This window comes from Centroberyx gerrardi, chromosome 9 (genome assembly GCF_048128805.1).
Source record: "Centroberyx gerrardi isolate f3 chromosome 9, fCenGer3.hap1.cur.20231027, whole genome shotgun sequence".
NCBI classification, from domain to species: Eukaryota; Metazoa; Chordata; class Actinopteri; order Beryciformes; family Berycidae; genus Centroberyx; species Centroberyx gerrardi.
In genome coordinates this window covers 1,989,182-2,011,775 of record NC_136005.1, presented here as the reverse complement: position 1 = coordinate 2,011,775, position 22,594 = coordinate 1,989,182, and the positions used below count along the sequence as shown (strand labels likewise).

The window sequence follows — 22,594 nt, the reverse complement described above, 5'->3', positions numbered from 1 at the left end:
AGAAAGAGAGAGACTCAGTAAAAATATGTGGCTTAGAAAAAGAGAGAAATCTGCCATCTCTGTCGTTTACACATTCCTTTTCTCCTCTTCCTCCCTCTGTGGCTACAACCTCATATTTATAGGTCCAGTTTTCCTCCCTCTCTCCATTCGTCTTCCATCCATCCCTCTCTCTCTCATCCATCCCTCTCTCTCTCTCCCTCTCTCTCTCTGTATTGATCGTGGCAGGTAGTTTCAGCCTCTCTGGGCGGTAAAGAGAAGGACTATTGTATTATCCATAAAAGGGAGGGTCTCTGTCTGCTCAGGCTCCTTATATCACCTCCTCACACGGCTGTGTCGCTCTACAGATTGGTTTACAAAACCATGGCCCGGGACCCAAAAACAGGTCACGGACCTGGGCTGCACAAGTGTACGATCATATATGGAGATTTTAGTTTCCTGTGATTAATAGATAGAGAAAATTGGCGTACGAGAACTATTGGAACATTTCATTTTGAATGTGAGCTGTAGTTGAAAAAAGAAAAGACAGGATGAAGCGAAGGGTGCGATCACCTACAGTTTGTTTTCTTTGGTTCGAACCATAGTTGAAAAGTTGACTTTGTAACATTTTTGTATTTGGTTTGTTTGGGTTCACACCGACCAATCACAAGTGAACCAGAGCTTCTGTAAACAGAAGTCACATGACTCAGAAGCAGCTTGTTCATTTTGTCCCGCGAGGTGAAAGATTTTGGCAGCCGGGGAGCGAAAGAGTCAAAACAAATCTGAATGCAGTTCCTGTTACTTTAAATATGGGCTTGTCTGCGCTCTTTGCCGCAATTTACCATCTCTGGTCTTCATACCAGGTAAGTAGCAGTGCAGCAGTGCAGGTAAAACACATGAAGTAAAAGCTGAATATGAGCATCAGTGCAGGCAGCTGTTTGCCCGCAGTTCATTTTGTTATTCTAGGCTTTACAAGCATGAGGAACTGTCAACATCCATCACTTTATACCCTTAAAACTGCATGAACAACAGTCACACAGTGAACAACATACTAATAAAAAAAAAAAAACAATATATAAAATAAAACCAGATGTTTTGGGGTTGTTTCCTGTAGTTTATACGATTCCATTCTCACTTCTAACGAACCACAGCGCAGTCCGAGACTCGCTGTGCCGTTATTCGGTGCCACCAGAGTTCAAACGGCTTCGTTTCCTCACCTGGACAATGAAGCAGTCATTATGCCAATCATAATCAAACATCTTCATTGAATTAGCTTCGATGAAGAGGTTTGCTGCATCGTGGCAGAAAGCAGAAACTGCGTCCCAACATCCCAACATCACTGCTCCACGAGTCACAGATGGCAGTTAGACTCCATTTAGTAATTAGAGATGTTTAGAGAGATCCTTGTTAAATTCTTGATAGTGCTGACAGCAAGTGCAAAAGTTAACATGGAAGAAATGCAAAAAATGTGGAAGCGGTGCAGTGTTTGTATGTAAACACACAGGTACAAGAGCTCACCTGTGGAGGATTTTAGCATGCAGTCACAGGCTTTAGCTTTTTACTTAAAAATAAATATTTGTGAAGCATCAATAAGACCTTCATTTTGTCGTTCACAGCTCCCAAAATGTAACGAAACAAAGTGAGCTTCTGTCAGCCTTTCTCCCTCCATTCAACAGCAAGTCTAACATCGTTTAAGAAACTAACTTCAGACATGATTTTGTTGTTTGCTATTTGAGGCTCTTCAAATCAGCCTGCATCTCAGAGTATTTGGCAAGCCCAACCAAATCCCAAAACCCACATCAATAAACCTGAGCTCGGACAAAGCGGAATAATACAGAATGAGCTTTTCCATGTATTGGTTTTCATCTGGATGTATTTGGCAGCGGCGACTTCAAATAACAGCTCGATTTCGTCAGCACAATGAAATGTAACCTGCTGCTTAGAATACATTTTTTCATGACGCTAAAGTATCCCAGGAAAGTCATTCTCAGCACTAGAACCAGAACCGGGTCCAGAGCAGGAACTGAAACCCCTCCCCAAGGTACCGCAGGAACATATAAATCTGAGGAAATACTGAAGGTCCTTGAAGAGAACTCACTGTTTGAATTGTTCCAGGCGCTCTGGGAGGCCAAGGGGCCAACGCGAGCTGTAATAGTCCTGAGACTCCACCACATGCATTTTAAATGTCAGAGCTAAATGAGTGTGTTCTCTAACATGACACACAGTTCAGAGGAACAGCCACAATGTGAACCGCTATCGGGGATGCTGAGGCTCACAGGCAGACTGTTATGTTCTGGTTTGTTGGGTTTATTACAATGAATTACTGCAACGGCTGCTGCTCTGTACACTCTAATAACGCTGTTTTGCGAAAGACTCATGTGAATATGTGTACCTTCGGTTTTGTCCGTTTGCCTGTGTGTGTGTGTGTGTGTGTGTCAGCCCATATACCTCCACATATAGAAAAACATGAGAAATACATTTTTACAAGTGGTTCTGTGTGTGTGTGTGTGTGTGTACCTTGGTGATGACGAAGGTGGTAGTGGGTGTATGTGTGTGAGTGTGTACCTTGGTGATGAGGTGGCAGTGTGTGCGTGTGTGTACCTTGGTGATGAGGAGGCGGTAGTGCTCCAACAGGTTGTGGTTGTCGTGGCAACCAGCCAGCAGCTGCCAGACTTCAGCTCTGAGCGGCTCGGGAACGCCGGCGCGAACCACCGACAGCAAACCCTTCGGACGGCTGGACAGGTTCCCGTGCCTGACACACACACACACACACACACACACACACACACACACACACACACACACACACACACACACACACACAGGTAATACATTATCTCATTAATTCCAATTCAGCCACTCTGAATATTAATTTGAAGTGCAGATGATCATTCAGAGTCCTTTGGGTGCAGCGTGGCAGCAGGGTGACACGATGAAGACCTGTCAATCAAACGCTGAGTCAAAGCTCCGCTCATGTTGTGATATTCTCACTTCTGCAACTGTTTTATTCAGGCAGGGAAGGCTGACTACTAACTACAGTACTAACTACAGTACTAACTACAGTACTAACTACAGTACTAACTACAGTATTAACCACAGTACTAACTACAGTACTAACTACAGTACTAACTACAGTACTAACTACAGTACTAACTACAGTACTAACTACAGTACTAACTACAGTATTAACCACAGTACTAACTACAGTACTAACTACAGTACTAACTACAGTATTAACCACAGTACTAACTACAGTACTAACTACAGTACTAACTACAGTATTAACCACAGTACTAACTACAGTACTAACTACAGTACTAACTACAGTATTAACCACAGTACTAACTACAGTACTAACTACAGTATTAACCACAGTACTAACTACAGTACTAACTACAGTACTAACTACAGTACTAACTACAGTATTAACTACAAACTACAGTATTGACTACAGTATTAACTACAGTACTAACTACAGTATTAACTACAGTATTGACTAGAGTACTAACTACAGTATTAACTGCAGTATTGACTACAGTATTAACTACAATATTAACTACAGTATTAACTACAGTATTAACTACAGTATTGACTAGAGTACTAATTACAATATTAACTACAATATTAACTACAGTATTAACTACAGTATCAACTACAGTATTGACTAGAGTACTAATTACAGTATTAACTACAGTATTGACTAGAGTACTAATTACAGTATTAACTACAATATTAACTACAGTATTAACTACAGTATCAACTACAGTATTGACTACAGTATTAACTACAATATTAACTACAGTATTAACTACAATATTAACTACAGTATCAACTACAGTATTGACTACAGTATTAACTGCAGTATTGACTACAGTATTAACTACAATATTAACTACAGTATTAACTACAATATTAACTACAGTATTAACTACAGTATTAACTACAGTATTGACTGGAGTACTAACTACAGTATTAACTGCAGTATTGACTACAGTATTAACTACAATATTAACTACAGTATTAACTACAGTATTAACTACAGTATTAACTACAGTATTGACTAGAGTACTAATTACAATATTAACTACAATATTAACTACAGTATTAACTACAGTATCAACTGCAGTATTGACTAGAGTACTAATTACAGTATTAACTACAGTATTGACTAGAGTACTAATTACAGTATTAACTACAGTATTAACTACAGTATCAACTACAGTATTGACTACAGTATTAACTACAATATTTACAGTACTGATTACAGTATTAACTACAGTACTAACTACAGTATTAACTATAGTATAGACTACAGTATTAACTACAGTATTAACTACAGTACTGCCATGCTGTTGGGCTTGTGCCACACAGAGAAATATCTTGTTATTGAAAACACAGTGTCAGCTGGTTTTCATGAGCCTTCATGTTTCATAATAATATATTTATTGAGGCCATATAAAAGCAATTTCCCCCATGACAAACTACTTCACATTATTGTGCTGATGCAACGGGCAGAAAACAAGCTGAGAAATCAAATGTATAGCCAGACTCATCTGTTATCCAGTTAATTAGGCCAGTATCTGAGACTGGAACTATGCATCAAGGCTGGGTTTTACTCTGTACAAAGACACTCAGCCACTGGATGCAGTTAATGCACAGAGCACTGAAAACACGACAGGATATGTAATGAACGTACAACAGTAAATAAATGAAATTGGTACAATGCGATGGTTGTATCTGAAGGGAATTGTTTTCTGCACAAAATGGGGTGATAATGAAACAATTAGAGGGCAAACATGGCTGAAAAGCGATAAGGAGTAAGGAGTTCAAGCTAAACGGCTGAAGTGGAAATGTAAAATGGACTTTTTTCTCCAACTCCATTTGTTATACAGTGCTGTGAAAGAGAGTTGTGTTTTGAGTTTTTCTGGGACCTACAGTGTACTGTATAATGTTTTCTATTACACTAAAGTAACGAGAAAATTCTATATATTTTTATGAAGTTAGAAAATTCTAATAAATGAAAAACAGTGCATGCAAAAGTAAGTACACCCCTTGTTTCATTAGAGCTAAATTGTGACCAATATTTAATCTTCCATCTCTCTTTCATCCTCTCTACATCTTCCTCTCTTCCCATCTCTCTTACCTCTATCTCACACCCCCTCTCTCTCTCCAGGTTTCAACTCCATCTATATCTCATTTTTCCATGTCTCTCTCTATCCCTCATCTCCCTCTCTTCATCTCTTTACATGTCCCCATTCTTCTCTCCATCACTCCCCATCTATCTCTCTTCCATTTCTGCATCTCTATTTCCATCTCTCCATCTTCCTCTCTTCCCATCTCTATCTCACTCTCTCTCTCTCCAAGTTTATCTCTTTCTATCTCATACTCTCTCCATCCATCTCCATCCACCCCCCTCTCTCTCCCTCTCTTCTCTCTCTCCGTCTTGAGTCTTACCATCTAGTGAGGATTGCTCCCCAGGACTCCAGGATTTTCTCAGGACAGTCTTTGGAAACGTCTCCTGTCCCGCTGGAGATTTCACTGTCGCTGTCTGCAAGAAACACAAATAGATATTAACTAGATATAATATAATAATTAGACATTTAAGGGCGTTTCCAGCAGTTCTATCAAACCCTGGATGTTTTAACTCTTCAGCTGGGTTCATCTGGCCATGAGAGAACACAGCACTCGGACTGAAACCAAACCGACCATGGAGCTTCGTCTGGAGGGAGATTGTGATCTGATCTGAGTCTAACATCGCAGAAACTTCTTTTGTACTAATGATCGGGTAACTGGAAAACTTTTTGCGTTTCTCCACTTGAGCAAACATCGTTTTATTGGTCAGACGCAGAATAAAAATGGTAATTTTGCATTTTAACGTCTCAGATTGATAGGAAAACAGAAAATCTTCAAGGTGCAGGAGTGTCTGTAGAGTTGACCATTTCTAAAAAAAAAAAAACTGAGTGAAAAGGTATTAAGTATTTATTCAGAATCTCATTCCATAAACAGCAGGATAATGCTTTGTTATACATGAGGAAAACACCGAGCACAATTCCCTCAGAGAGGCTGACAGCAAATTCAATGATCCACGAACTCTGGTGCTGAAGCTGCTGCCTGTAGTTTCACCTGGAAGAAAGTCCGCTCCCCCGTTACATTCAGACCGAAGCGGGAAGTGACGGCTCCCATGTGGCTGCGGTTGATGAATCGTGGTTTGCTTGAAATGTTGCCTTGTTAAATGAAACCGAACCAATGTGCAAATGTAGCGAAGTAACAGCTCCGACCAAAGCAAACAGACTGTAGGGTTGAAAATGCTCACAGACATCAACTGGTGATTCTTTTGCTCAATATAGCGATCTGGATACAGCTTTTCTCAAGACTGTAGTTTTCAGCACTTAGACAAATACCATTATAGGGATGATAAAAGGTGTTTTAATACTTGTCACTCAGTTTGAATATAATAAAAGATTTTCTCCAACATGCGACATGTTTTGTAAGCCAGGGACAGACAGTGTTGTTTAGGAATCTGAAAGGAGAATGAAGGCTTTTACTGGACAGAGATGACATGTTGTGCCTCAAACTAACAAAAACATACTTGATATTTTTTAATTAAACCTTTATTTAGGGAGGTAGTCAACAACAACCATGTACATAAGCAAAAACTATAATTAAAGGTGCTATGTGTAGCATTTATAAATATCATTATCAGTGTCAAATTAATTGTGATAGCTTGGTATAATGACCGTAAACAAATGAGAGCATGGTAGAGACGATTGGTCTCTGTCTCACAGCAGTAGTATTGTTAGTTCTAGTGTTTCTCCACATGAAGACTACATTTCCCATCAGCCCCGTTGCTTCCTGCCCCCCCTCCCTCCTCCCTGAAGAGGATCAACATGTTGGAAGTGATTTCTCCATCTTCCTTTCCCTCCTTCCACCATCTGCTGCCAGAAACTCTTTCAGCTTTAGCTCCGTTTGCTCTGGAAGAACAGAACCTCTTCCTGTTTTGTGCCGTAAAGCGATCCAGCAGATTTCCCTCCAGATCCACCAGGTGGAGAAACTATGGAGGATGCAGAGTAGAGGCTGATAGAGACTGACAGGCCGCTCGCCGATGTTTGTTTACGGTAATTATACGTACGTCTCAAAATTATTGCGGTGATGATTTACCGATGTTACACGGTACCTTTAAAATCAGCAGCCAAGCGCAAAATCAAAATTCATGCCTGAGGACTGTGAACTGAATCACAGGTATTTTAAAAAGCTGTAATTATCATCGTCACAGAGTGGAACAGATGAAGGAGCTGGAGCTTGCCTACACATCGCTCTGCTGTCTGCTGCGGAGGCTCGCTCTGCAGACAAGAGGCAATCAGCGCAGAAACACTTGTGTTTGGATGCAGAGGCTCTAATTGTCTGAGCTGATGGATGAGACAAACTGATCCCTGCTCACAGACCACACAGAGGAACACACACCTACACACACACACACACACACACACACGGTACATATGAGGATACATACGTTCGATATATGGATACACAGGTGCAGTAAAAATACGGATACGCACGTTCAGTACATATACATATACAGATAGACATGTTCAGTACATGTACTGTATGTATACACACGTTCAGTACATATACAGATACACACATGCAGTACATGCACAGATACACACATGCGGTGAACATGCACAGTAACAGACACATACGCACATATTGACACAACCAGATAGACACAAGGTCACACCCACACAACACACACACAGGAGCAGATACCTGCATGAAGTACACAAGCAAACAAAACCAGATACACAGTCACAGAAAAACACACACACACACACACACACACACACACACACACACACAGTCTGGCTCATATACTCAGTGTGACAGACACTCGACTACAACAGAGACCTCTCTCTCTTTCTCTCGCTCTCTCCCACACACTCTCTCCTCTCTCTTTCTCTCTCTCTCTCTCTGACACACACACTCATTCTCTCACCTTTCTCTCAGACACACACTCACTCTCTCGTCTCATTCTCTCTCTCTCTCGCTCACACACACACACTAGTCAGTGCAGAGAAAAGTAAAACAGAATCATTTTGCCTGGTTAGTGTTAGGCATGATAAAAACACATCATTCTGCTTTTCTTGCTGAATACTGCAATTGTGATATGAATTGTGATATGAATGATGGATGTAGAAGTACAAAATGGATGGGCACCACACTCTCTCCAGGAAAAGTAATGTTTATTTACCCGGAGAATATTAAAACATGAGGTTTCAGCCAAAGAGCCCATAATCAGACAGTCAGACGGCTTCAACGTCGTGTTTTAATATTCTCTAGTTGAATAAATATTTCTTTTAATGGAGAGCCAATCCATTTTGTTCTTGTTGTTGCACCTCTGCTCCTGTTGTTGGAGCCCCAGTTTTTTCACTGCAGCACTTCAAGAAAACATGAATTTTATCTTGAAAGAAGGTGACATGCTAATGATTAGGATTTGCTCTGCTTGAATAACTTCCTTTACCATGAAAAAGTACACAGAAACACACTAAGCTCTGAACAAGGTGTAAGAGAGTGTGAATCCAGGGTCTGGGTAATTTTTTACATTTCATAATGTATAGTGGCAGAAAATAGTCACACTTTGCATGACAGAGCTCAGAAATGTAGTGAACCCACAAATAACTGTGTTGCTGGATAGAAGTGTGGCTGTAAATGAATGCTGGAGCGGAGCAGATGCCCATCATGCAGCATGTCTTCCATTAAGAGCCCTCCACGGTAATTGGCACCCTGGGAAACACGAACCAAACTGCGGCTGCAGAAAAACACATTAATATTTCTGAGCACAAACTCTATTTGTGTTGCCTATTATTTAGTATTTCTTTATCTTCATCCAGAATGCAAATAATTCTAGAGAGCGCTGTTTACCGCCTTATTAACAATATGGATTCTGTGACAATATATATGTTTTCCAGGTTCAAAATCAACATATTTGGCCATGTTCTAGTGGAAACTATCAAGTCAAACCCTCACTGTTACTGCAAACATGTAATTCATCCACTGCCTTTGTAGAAAACCGAGGCCTGTTGCTCTAGTGAGTCATTTGATTTAATCATGTACTATTATGTACTATTATGTACAGCCTGATGGCCTAGAAGTAGGCAATACAGTAGGAGTTTCCACACCTACTAACAGCACACAAAAACACAAACACACACACACACACACACACACACACACACAGAGAACACACACACAAAATGCGCCAACTGCCAGACCAAACCGGCGCTGTTGTGTCTTGTGAAATACATCCACTTCTCACCCCGGGTGTCTGCAAGTTACACAAGTTCAATTCAAAACTTTTTAAAGGGACGGTCAACCCAGTTAAAAAATGTTCATTTTCTTCTTTAGTATCACTGTTGAGTTGTTTGTTCATCATCCACCGAGATTCAACAACTGTAATAAAATGGAGCTTTTGGCTGCTGCATTTTCCATAGTGATCGAGCTTCACACTACACTGGAGAGAGGGAGGGAGAGAGAGCGAGACAGAGAGAGAGAGAGAGAGAGAGAGAGAGAGAGAGAGAGAGAGAGAGAGAGAGAGAGAGAGAGAGAGAGAGAGAGCCGGCTGCTTAAAGGCCAAACTTAAATAAATAAATTCTAAACGTTTTACACAAAACACGCTCTGCTAGCTCAGTCTAAAACATTCGCCAGCAAAAATATTTTTCATCATCATAGATTAGCCGTTATGGTTAAAAACGCACATGGATCCAATCCTGGGTCGAGCGAGCTTCACTGTAGACTGGAGAGAGAGAGAGAGAGAGCGGCTTCTGATTGGATTTCCCACTCTGACGTGTGAAAATCTTTTTAATCCGCAGCAAAACGGAGAAATCAACTGATCGGCTTCAGATTCTCTCAGTTTGCTGTTGTGTTTTACATCAACACTGACTAAAAACAACACTAAGAGTCTTAATTTGGTAATTTGGCTAGAGTCAAACAGCCCCGCGACACTGAATTTTCGTTCCTGCCTGGGAATCGAACTCGGGTCTTCTGGTTGACGGTCTGCAGTCTGACTCCCTGCAGAGTGACCACGCGATCCAGAGCCCCTGCTGTCGTGGGGATGAAAATGCTTTAATGAGAAATTGCTTTGCTAATGCCAGTGAGAATGAGCTAGACGTATTTTGCAACTGAAAAACATGAAATCAAAAACAGACCCATCAGAACACAACGCTCGCTCTGCACGGCCGGGCCGACTCCTCAACGGCAAAACCAAGAAACTGCAAAATGTTTAAAACCTCAAAAACATAATTAAAAGTTAAAATGCAACATCTAACCGTACTCAAAACCCTCCAAGGACTTGACTTTAGATAATATGACTGAAGACATTTTTTAAATTCTTTTCTCCAGGACCCGCAGCACTCTGCTGCTCCTATACATCTTCCCAGCCTCAGCGGGGGCTTTTCAGGTCTTTATAAATGCTTGATGAGCCCTTTCAAGTGGTTCAGACCCGGCACAAAGCCGCCGCTCTGTCCTCCGATTGGCTGAGGCCACGTGGCGCTGCAGCGTGAGTCCAATGCCGCTGCCGGCTTACCAGGTGATGAAAGGAAATGCGAAGACGAAGGTCATTACTGTTACCTTTTAATCTGGAGAGAGGCTGAGCATTCACCGCAAGATTACTTTCCAACAGGCTCTCTGTGATGTGGAGGCCGCCGCTGGATCGCTTTTGTGTGTTAGAGTGAGCAGGAAGCCTCTACAAGCTGCATGAAGACGCTCCATCTTTCATGTTTTTTTCTATTTTTATTCATGCCCTTTATTATTGTTTTAATTCATATCCTTTAGTACGTTTTTTTTACTGTTTTCTATTATGTGGATGCATGTACAGTATGACTCTAGCTGTATATGATGAAGCAGGGGGAGTGTGAGGATATACTGTATGCATGTGCATGTTCATGGTCTGTGCAAATGCATGTCAAATGGATTAGCATTTGTGTGTATGTGTGTGTATGTGTGTGTATGTGTGTGTGTGCGTGTGAAAGGATAATGAGGAACAAAATAAGCCACAATCACACACACACAAGCACGCTGTGAAAGGCAAAGGGGGGGAAAAAAAAGAAAAAAAAAAAGATAGAAAGTCAGCTTCAGGCCCATTTCCAAGAAGACAAAAAAACGTGCACGTGAACTGAATGTGAGCGTGCACGTGGCGGTGGCATCCGCACTGGGAGTGTATTCATTCCTGTTCACAATGAGGCTGACCTCCAGCTCCACGGCCCCGAGCGCCTCCTGCTTTCAGCTCTGGTGTGTGTGTGTGTGTGTGTGTGTGTGTGTGTGTGTGTGTGTGTGTGTGTACAGAAGGAGCTGTCTGAATGGCTGCCGCAGTGCTGTAAAGCGCTCGCTGCGGCCTTGGCGACTGGCTCGTGTCTTTGGGCGTGGGAGAGACGCTTTCTGCTCTCTGCCTCCCACTCCGCTAATAAGTTTCAGCGCTGCAAGGTGAGAAGTGAGAGACGCCGGCAGCAGAGGAGGGAGGAGCAGCATGACACCTCATCTCTTATTTATTTATTTTTCTTGACGCTCCACACCTTGGAATCGTCAAATACCTCAAACCAAACGGTCTGTCTGATGTGCCATTTTACTTGAATTTGCTGTTTTTATATTATTTGAACATGATTAAGAAACTTTATTTTGAGTCATTGTCTAATGCCAAATGAACTGTGTACTGTGCCACTGCTTATTACACGAACGTTATACTTGTTCATTAAAAAAATCAATAAATACAACAAAAGCAGATATTTGATTTTGGTCAATACATCATACAGAGTATTGGTTAAAGCTGGAGGTGCGTTTATGTAAAAATCATCAGACTAAATCACAGAGGGGCTGCAACAGAGAATAACGTCCAAAATTTTGCCAAAATTATTTCAGGTGTTGGTATGCTCACTGGTGGGAAATCTTCCTGTGTGTGTGAAGGTGCGTTTTGATTTCATGTTAAGAAAGTTTGAAGGTTTATGTTTCATACCAATGTGAGGTACTGCATGAGCTTTTGAATATCATTGATAACTGTTGTGGTATTTTGTTAATCTGTTGAATTAAATAAACTTCTGGATCACTGCAACGCTCTGAGCATGAGATGCAGAGCTGCAGTCTGAGCTCACTAGCCTGTGTGTTAGCCAGTTGGGCCGTTTGTCTGAATTCATCTGTGCAGAATAAATATCATACAGTGATTCTGACGGCGCGGCCGTGACCCACAAAAGTGGCTAGAAAATGGTTGGATGGATGGATTGAATAAATTTCCACATTTTTCATGCATATTGTAATAATCCCAACATTTCAGTCTCCTGGATGATCTCCATTTGTGATGTTAATACAGTCGGCATTTGAATTCACTTTGGCTGCTGTGGAGAAATATTCCAGACATTGAGAACCTTGGAGCCCGGCAAGACTGTCAAGGGACACACACACACACACATACACACACACACACACACACATACACACACAGTGACACACACACACACACACCAGCTAAATGAAAACTGAAGCGTATGTTGTATTTTTATCCAAACCAATCTCATAAAATTCTTCTTTAAAGTGACCAAAACTGCTCGCTCAACATCTAAGGTGTGTTAAACAAAAAGTCTCCCCTCGCCCCCTCGCCCCCCCACCCCACCCTCAGCTCCCCACCCCACCCTCAGCTCCCCAACAACATATAGCTCCAACATGCATGATTGAGCCCCAAACCCTGGCGGTGTCGGTGCCTTGCTCTGCCCACTAGGTTAGAGAAAACAACATGTTTACGAGTCAACATGCAGTCTGAGCAGCAGCCAGACCAAATCCCTGACACCTCCGGTACCGAGCCGGTGGTCAGGTGGAAATGCCAGTCCTGTTTATATTAGCGGGCAGAAAGTGGGTCATGTTTGGGAACCGTCGGAGTCTAACGGCCGATGTTATTTCTGCTGTTTTGCCTGCATCCCTCGGGCCGCTGCCCTTATTGACAGGGGATAAAACCTTTGTGCCGCGGCGCGTCAGCCGGCCGCTCACGTTCAGATGTGACACGTCGCGCCGCGGAGCGACGTGACGAGCGGGCGGGTTCAGCTCAGGTCAGTGTCTTACTCAAGGACACTAACAAGCGCTGAACCTGAATGGACAGAACGGTCCTTCTGCTGTTTGTTGTGGTAATTTGGCTAGTGCAGCATAAAATGGCGACTATGGAAATTTAAGTGTTAGTTGCTATGGTGACACTAAGGCTGTAAAGTCTGTCGCACTTGCTTGAGAAGTGTGCAGATGCGTCTGTTAGCAAACTGAAACTGAAAGCTAACGTTAGCGACAATGCTAATGTAGCTTTATCAAAGACTGTACTTCTCTCTCCAGCTCTTCTAGTCAACATTAGCATGTTAGCCAACCTAGCTAAGCATCATCAAACAGGTTCCTGTAGCAAAATATAACATTAATGCTATAATAATGTTTTAGTGGAGAAGAAACGTTAGTGTTCGCTAACGTCAAACAGCTAACAGATGTCGGCTGAAACTGAGATCAACTCAACTATAACCACTAACTGTGCACTGATGTCAACACTACTGCTACACTACACACACAAACACACACACACACACACACACACACACACAGAGCTATTCAAAACCTCTGGGATTCTGCCTCCAACTTGCTGCTGTCCACACACAAACACACACAGTACATGCCCTTTATCCCACCAGCACACATACACAGTTAAACATCCTGACACACACACACACTCACACAACCAATCCGCCAACCTCTCCACACACACACACACACACACACACACATACATTCCAGGTATCACACCCCTCTCCACACTCACTTATACACACACATATATCTTCACACACACATACATATATACATTCCTGCCAGTGTTCATATGCCCAAACTAAATTAAACCTCACAGTTGATTCATATCAGTGTGTGTGTGTGTGTGTGTGTGTCACAAGGGGCCTGGCTACAGAAAACACACCGAGCCGGTGTGTGTTGCTAAACCTCCATTCCAGGCTGAGTATCTGGACAGATGATCTCATCTGGATGAGGCGTTCGTGCCACCCGGGAAAAACGACCGCTGGAAATAGAGAATATAAACCAAACGCTCCGACAAGCTATTTGCGGGAAAGCAATCCGTTGTTCCCGCGCCGCTGACGGGACGCCCGCAGACGTTCTTCTCTGAAATTGAAGGCAGAGAGGAATTTCTACAGCGCTACAAAACACGAGGTCGCATTTTTCAATCAAGGGAGATTTGGAAAAGAAATGATGTCGACTTGTGGCGGGGAGGGGGAGGTGTGTGTGTGTGTGTGTGTGTGTGTGTGTGTGTGTCAACATGATGATCAACAACACCAGCAACTTGACATTGAGAGGTACAGAGACACAAAGAGAGAGAAAAAGCCTTTAGTAGCTTTTGAATAATTTGTATGCGTTTTCAGCTTGGAAACTGCTGTGCATCACTACACATATTGGTGATTGGTGATTATGTATCAATGTATAGTTCATGTTTTCAAATCAAATAATTAATTGTTATTACAGATTACCAAATTGGACCTGAACTGGAAAAAGCTTAACCCAAATACATTTACAGTCTATAAATGGTTGGATGACTATTTGGATATTATAAACATGGAACGTGAAATACTGTCATTAAAAGATATTGTTAAATAAATAAGAATATAGACCGTTTATGGATTCTCCTGCTGTACTCAGTTATGAGTAATTATAAACTATGAATAAAAAAAAGAAGAAAAACAGATTAAGGTTAGACCGATATGTTGGTTTGCAGATATTGGCCTTTCAATATATATTAGATATCAGCAGGTCGATGTTTCCCACCGCTGATATGAGGAGGATGAGATTTTACTCAACAGGAGTAAACCTAAACAGGAAAACCTGCCTCACTCAAAGAAACTGTTGGTTTTGATAAATGTAATTTTATTTTTTTATTTTATTTTTTTTTCCTACCAGGTCTCTCTTGAGAATGAGACCCCGTGTCTCAATGAGATTACCTGTCTAAATAAAGGTTTCATAATAATTTACACTGCTTTGGTCACAACAATAAAGTCACTGAAAAACAGCAACAGTGGAGAAAGTGGTGGAGAGAAAGAAAGAAACAGAGAGAGAGAGAGAGAGACAGAGAGAGAGAGAGAGAGAGAGAGAGAGAGAGAGAGCGATCTGTCCATACCTTCATCACCCTCCTCCTCCTCAGCAGGTGAAGCCAGTCTTCCTCTTCCTCCGTTGCTCCGCTCCGCCTCTCTCTGCAGACTCACCACCTCATACACAGCATCGCTCTGACCCCCCCGCTCCGCTCCCTGCTGCACACACACACACACACACACGCACACACACACACACAGATAGATAATATTAGATTCACTTTTTTTTAATCCCCATGAGGAAATTTGACCATTTCAGCAGTATATAGGATTTAAAGAAAACAGCATCAAATACTAAAAAACATTAAAGATAGAGCAAGAACGGTTCAAACTTTAGTCCCGCCCACAAAGGCTCTGATTGGCTCGATTGTTTCTCAGAGCGAGAACAAGCCGTTGACGAGGGAAACACCAGACTCTCTGAATCGCTGATAAAATCTGAAGAGCGGAGGGACGAGATCCAGCAGTCCAAGCTAGCATTTTGGAAATGAATGCCTTAGTTTTTAGTGAGTTGTTTCAATCATATTGTTTGGAAGTGTCCACCAACATGTTTAACAGTAGCAGTCTTGTTATGTTTCATAAAATTATGTTTCATAACAATGTGAAAACCATGTGAAACAGAGTTCACGGACCTCAGGACACACAGCAGCTAACCTGACTGTTCCTTCCTGCTCTCCAGCACTGCAGCGCCGCTGCTCTGCTCCACCTGGCTGAACGGATCAATGAGCTGCATCGATCTGCCGCTCGCATGGCGTCTAATGACTAACTCAAGTCACTGATGAGAGCACAAATTGAGAGAGAATATCAAGCAGCTCTATTTTTAGCAGAAATCAGAGCAGGATTAGGCAACACCTTCACCTTCCTCAGTGAATTAACCCGTGTGTTAACTCTGGGACCGCAACGCCCAGGGAGACATGAGGTCACGACAGGAGGAAAACACAAACTAACAAACTAACACAGTACTAACACAGTATTAACACAGTACTAACACAGTACTAACACAGCACTAACACAGCACTAACACAGTACTAACACAGTACTAACACAGCACTAACACAGCACTAACACAGCACTAACACAGCACTAACACAGTACTAACACAGCAATAACACAGTACTAACACAGCAATAACACAGTACTAACACAGCACTAACACAGCACTAACACAGCACTAACACAGTACTAACACAGCACTAACACAGTACTAACACAGCACTAACACAGCACTAACACAGCACTAACACCGTACTAACACAGTACTAACACAGCACTAACACAGCACTAACACAGCACTAACACAGCACTAACACCGTACTAACACAGCACTAACACAGCACTAACACAGCACTAACACAGCACTAACACAGCACTAACACCGTACTAACACAGTACTAACACAGCACTAACACAGTACTAACACCGTACTAACACAGTACTAACACAGCACTAACACAGCACTAACACAGCACTAACACCGTACTAACACAGTACTAACACAGTGCTAACGCAGCACTAACGCAGCACTAACACAGCACTAACACAGCACTAACGCAGCACTAACGCAGTACTAACACCGTACTAACACAGCACTAACGCAGCACTAACGCAGCACTAACGCAGCACTAACACAGCACTAACACAGTACTAACACAGCACTAACACAGCACTAACACAGCATTAAGACAGCACTAACAGTACTAACAGTACTAACACAGCACTAACACAGCACTAACACAGCACTAACACAGCACTAACACAGTACTAACACAGCACTAACACAGCACTAACAGTACTAACAGCACTAACACAGCACTAACACAGCACTAACACAGCACTAACACAGCACTAACACAGTACTAACACAGCACTAACACAGTACTAACACAGTACTAACACAGCACTAACACAGCACTAACACAGTACTAACACAGTACTAACAGTACTAACAGTACTAACACAGCACTAACACAGTACTAACACAGTACTAACACAGTACTAACACAGCACTAACACAGTACTAACACAGCACTAACACAGCACTAACACAGTACTAACACAGTACTAACAGTACTAACACAGCACTAACACAGCACTAACACAGTACTAACAGTACTAACACAGCACTAACACAGTACTAACACAGTACTAACAGTACTAACACAGCACTAACACAGTACTAACAGTACTAACACAGCACTAACACAGCACTAACACAGTACTAACACAGCACTAACACAGTACTAACACAGCACTAACACAGCACTAACACAGCACTAACACAGCACCAACACAGCACTAACACAGCACTAACACAGCACTAACACAGTATTAACAGTATTAACACAGTAGTAAGCACACACACACATTCATATGCTAATACTCTCATATATTACACTATAACTGGTCATATCCTCTTTTAAGTTCTTGTAAATGTAATGTTTATTGCAATTAATATTATTAGTATTAGTAGTAGTAGTAGTATTAGTAGTAGTAGTAGTAGTAGTAGTAATAGTAGTAGTAGTAGTTGTAGTAGTATTAGTAGTAGTAGTAGTAGTAGTAGTAGTAATAGTAGTAGTAGTAGTAGTATTATTAGTAGTAGTAGTCTTGATTCCCATGGGGTCGCCCATGATAAATACTGTACTGTGTGCTCTCAGTACTGTAAGATGCTTCGGATCAATTTGATTGATGTTTGGTTTATTTTCTCCGCAGCACTGTAAACAATTTAAGTGATTTCTAACCTGTAGAAATCTGTATGTATTGATCCACAGAATCCCATGTATTGATCAGCTGGATGTTGAAGGGTTTAGTCCTGATCAGCAGATAGATCTGCATCTCTGTTCATCCTTAAGAAACTCCTTAATCATTACTTTTGAATGTGGAAAGACATGTACACCGTTTGTTGCCTATTTTGGTCTTGAATAGGACTTGATTTGCTCCGGTTCGAGTCCCTTTAGACCCGGTCTTGACTCTTGGAACAGACTTGGACTGGACTGAGACGGTCTGGATTCCCAGTGAACCGGGTGCAGAATACATTTCCGAGAAGCCGGCGCCGATAACGTCTCCCCGGCTCCTCGCCCGGCTAATGACGGCCTCCGGCGAAAGAAGACCGGAAAATATATAAATAAAATACCCACCTTGGATTGGAATCTCCCGCAAAAAAAACACCACACAATATTATCTTTTAATTAGCTCTTAACCACAGCGCCGCTCCGACATTCTTCCCTTTGCTGATGAGATAACTAGAGAGGCAATCAGGCGGGCGAGTCGGGCCGCCGCCGTTAATTACCCACACGCCAATAATGAGACAGAGCCTCTTATTAGCTCCCGACAATCCAGCGCCTCCCTCGCCCCGCCGCCCGCCGCCCGCCGCGAGATTTGCTTTTTAACAGGAGAGCGGAGGCTTACGACTTGACGCTTTTTTTTTTTTTAAGCACCTGCGGCAAGTGCTCAGCCTGGGTGTCCTTGTGTTGGTGGGTGGGAAGTGAATATGCTTTCCCCCCCCCTCTCTCTCTCTCTCTCTCTCTCTCTCAGCGCATTTTAATCAGACGAGGAACTCAGCGGGCCAGATGGTTTTCACGGAGCCTTCACAGTCATCAGGTAAGATATTGGATAAAGCGCGTTTAGCGACATCAACAAAATCTTCGAACGCGTCACACCGGAGGAGGAGCGTTTTCACTCGGATCTCCTCGCCAGATGTCGGCTCACGGGATAAAGACAGTTTTGTCAGAATTTAACACAGCTGCGATGAAATGTGGAAGAGGAAATGTTGGGTTGTGATGATCAGGATTTGAGCGTTCCCATACAAAAGCTAGGGGGACAGGGGAGAGGAGGGCTGGGCGATACTGACAAAATCAAATATCACAATATTTTAGAACGAATACCGCAATATTGATAATGTGACGATATTTGGGCAGAATGAGTATTCGTGCTTTCATAAGATATTTACACACAAGAAAATTTGGAAAATTAGTAATGATCATTAGTAATCAGTAATGTGTATTCAGTAATAGTAATGTGGATATGATGAGCAGGTAAAGCCAATCATTGTTCATGTTGCTCAGCCAGAACAGGCTGATAAGGTACTTGGTGTGACTACAGTTTTATGTTTTATCTTCACATTACACCTTTTGTTTTGATCTGTTCGTGTGAAGCACCTGGTACCATTTGTTTTGAAAAGTGCTAAATAAATAAAGTATTATTATATATGCAGGGTGTTTGAAATAACAGCAGTTGAACAAACCTAGACAAAGAAAATGATATGATCTGAAGAATATACGAAAAATGTGAATATATACACTACCAGTCAGAAGTTTGGACAGACGCATTTTTTTTTTTATTTTTACTATTTTTCACATTTTAGACTAATTGAGGTAGAGAGACTAAGAGAGGGAGCAAAAGTGAGAGAGACAGAAAGAAAGAGCAAAAGAGAGAGAGAAGGATACACGAGAGCTGTGGTTCTCAACCTGGGGGTCGCGAGATGATTTATGGGATAGGGAAAAAAAGCATATTTCTACTATAAAAATGTATTATCGTGTCTATTGTTTCAGATTTTTTTCTACTTTTTGCTTTTTTTTTTGTGAAACACTGAAAGTTTTCAGCCTCTAGGCCTCTGATGATTAATTAAATGAAGCAACCTGATAAGGGAAAATCATTCTTTGGTTGAACTGTGTATGCAGCCTGAGACATGGGGGGGGGGGGGGCATGGCTTCGTTTTAAGGGCCCCGAGCCAAAAAGGTTGCGAGCGGCGGCTCTGGAGAGTCTGCTGAGTTATTCACATGGTCGTCTCATATCTGCAGCTCTCAGTCACCAGGTGTCCCGGCTCTCTGAGGCGCAGCGTCCGACCGCTCGCTGACCTTGTAAAATCGGACCGGTGAGAGCAATATGGCCGACACCTCGCTGCCATCACCGCCAAACTACTGCCATCTGCTCAGGCTTCACACATGAGCTCAGCCTGACATCTCCACATCCACTCCTGCCAACTCACTTCAACCGTTTCATCTATTTTTACATTTAGTTTATTTCAGAATATCGTGGATCTTTACTGCCACACAACCAGTGGGTGGAAACTGGACTGGAATAGATCTGTTACATACAAAATCACCTCTAACATGTTGATCCTCAACTAGTCAACTTGTTTTGTGTGGGTTTTTGTTTTAGTTTTTAATAATAATTGTTAAGCAGATATTATGATTAGATTGGATTAGATTAGGTAAAACTTTAACGACCTCCATGGGGAAGCTGGGTTTTTGCAGCAGCACATAACAGCATACAGCAAGGAATAATAGAATATAAATGAGAATAGAGCAAATGGGGTGATATTAAACATAATTAGGCAGGAGTGAAAGGCCCAGACCAGGGATTTCCTCCTGCTCCTCCTCCCCCATCATCATCATCTGTACAATATCTGATTTGTGTATATAATGTGTGTATAATGTATGTAATATATAATATCTCATGTATATAATGTAACCTGTTAAACCAACAACTCCATTTATTCCAGCATCTTTGCACTATTGTCCTAGTGTTGTTTACATTTGTATATATATACACTTTTTTATATATATGCATATTTGTACATAGTAGTTAAATGTTTAGGTTTACCTCTGTTCATCTTGTTGCCCTTGTTTTTAGCTATATATTTATTCTGCGTAAGTACATTGAGAGCAACGAAAAATCGGAGTCAAATTCCTTGTATGTGTACATACTTGGCCAATAAAACTGATTCTGATTCTGATTAAAATACTAGAACCCATTAACTAGAAATACAGTGAAAAGTATGAAATGAAACGATCTACAGTATATAGGCAGGGTGTTTGAAATACCAGCAGTAGAACCGACCGAGACAAAGAAAACACATCTGATCTGAAACACACACATGCAGGTGCGGTGACGGCCCGGGACGCAGCAGGTACCTGTCTGAGCTTCAGGTAGAAGGTCTCGCTGAAGGCCTTGCGGCTGAAGTACCAGAAGCGCTCGTTGGGCGGATAAACTCTGACCAGCGTCTCCAGCAGGAAGCGGACCGGCTCCACCACCTCCGTCACCACCAGGTCCACCGCCACCGTCATGTACACCTGCTTATCTGCACCGGACAGGACAGACAGGACAGACAGGGGGGCGGCCGGGTCAGCGTGGGGGCAAAGGTCAGCCAGGGAGTGTGTGTGTGTGTGTGTATGTGTGTGTGTGTGTGTGTGTGTGTGTCAAAGCAAGAGAAAGGCTGAAGTGTCAGAATACGTGAGAGACTGTGAGATTGAATGTGCATGTGTGTGTTAAGGTTAGGGTTTGGGGTGTGTGTGTGTGTGTGTGTGTGAGAGGAGAGATAAAGTGTGTTTGTATACATTTGTGTGAAATAGAGTGTGAGAGTGAGTGTGTGCATTGTCTATATATGCCTGTGTGTGTGTGTGTGTGTGTGTGTGTGTGTCTACAGTCTAAGTGTCTGTTGTCAGTTGAAACAGCAGCAGAATATCAGCCTGCATTTACCTGATGCAGGTGAAAAAGAAACTTAACAAAACTGCATCATCAGCAGGAAGAACAAAACTCTAGAAAACTGGAATTAAAGCCGTCAGGACTTAATGAAGGGTTTGGATGTCTGGTATGCACTTGGTAAATCAGCAAAGCCCATTTGTTATCTACACAATTCAAAAACTGTATTTGGAAATATGTACACATGATAAACAGCTGTACACGCACCATGGCTTTAACCGCCTTTTTTTCCAAAACTGCCACCGCCTTTTTTTGCATTAAAATGTGGAGCAGCCAAGCAGTTGAGTTTGGTTCAACTTTTCAGAAAAGCACAGAGTGACGTGAATCGCTTTTTTCTCAGCCAGCCAATTAGGATGAAGGAGAGGCGGGGTTTCATGCTACGTAGGAGGCTGGCCGTTTCCCATAACAACAACAACAACAACAAAGATGGAGAAAGTCCTGGTGGAGAAATCGGTCGCAGTAGTAAGTGAATTTCTGGTATCACAACACTGATCATAAAGGATGGATCAGACTGGATGTGTATTTGGGAATATCTGGTGAGGCTTTGCTTGTTGCTCAACACTGTATCATCTGCTAGAAGAGCTAACAGCTAAACTAGTTAGCGAGCTAGCCAGTTACTCCCCAGCTAACGTCAGATAATGTTTTTATTTCTGCTCACAAGAAGCTCCAGGCAGAACAAAACAACAAAACAACAAAACAACAAAGCGTCATGCGCCCTGTGGAGCAGGAGAACGTCAGATTGGCGTCAACGCTGATGGAGACTAAAAGTTATTTCCTACTCTAAACATCATATTAGCCTGGTGAAATAGGCAAAAGTTTCCGGTGAATTTTGGAAACCATAAATTTAATTGGTGGGTGAAAAAAGTCTCGCCCACAACATGAGGCTTGAAGTCTAATCAAAGCTTGGTGTCACAGAGCAGAGGAGCGCTTGGTTTACACAACAGGCCTCCATGCAAAAAGAGAGGTGAGCCTCACCGACTAATCAC

General features: G+C 42.2%; 1 protein-coding gene across 1 annotated transcript in view; it reads right to left on the bottom strand.

Annotated features, from left to right (window-relative positions):
• The window catches only part of rabgap1l (RAB GTPase activating protein 1-like), a 167,370-nt gene that overhangs the window by 121,550 nt on the left and 23,226 nt on the right, over nucleotides 1–22,594 (bottom strand). Inside the window, exons 9-12 of the mRNA XM_078285512.1 lie at nucleotides 21,041–21,207; nucleotides 15,161–15,290; nucleotides 5,431–5,524; nucleotides 2,578–2,728 (exon numbers count right to left, since the gene is read on the bottom strand). Of these exons, the coding sequence (XP_078141638.1) occupies nucleotides 2,578–2,728; nucleotides 5,431–5,524; nucleotides 15,161–15,290; nucleotides 21,041–21,207 (542 nt within the window). The remainder of the gene's footprint in view (nucleotides 1–2,577; nucleotides 2,729–5,430; nucleotides 5,525–15,160; nucleotides 15,291–21,040; nucleotides 21,208–22,594) is intronic.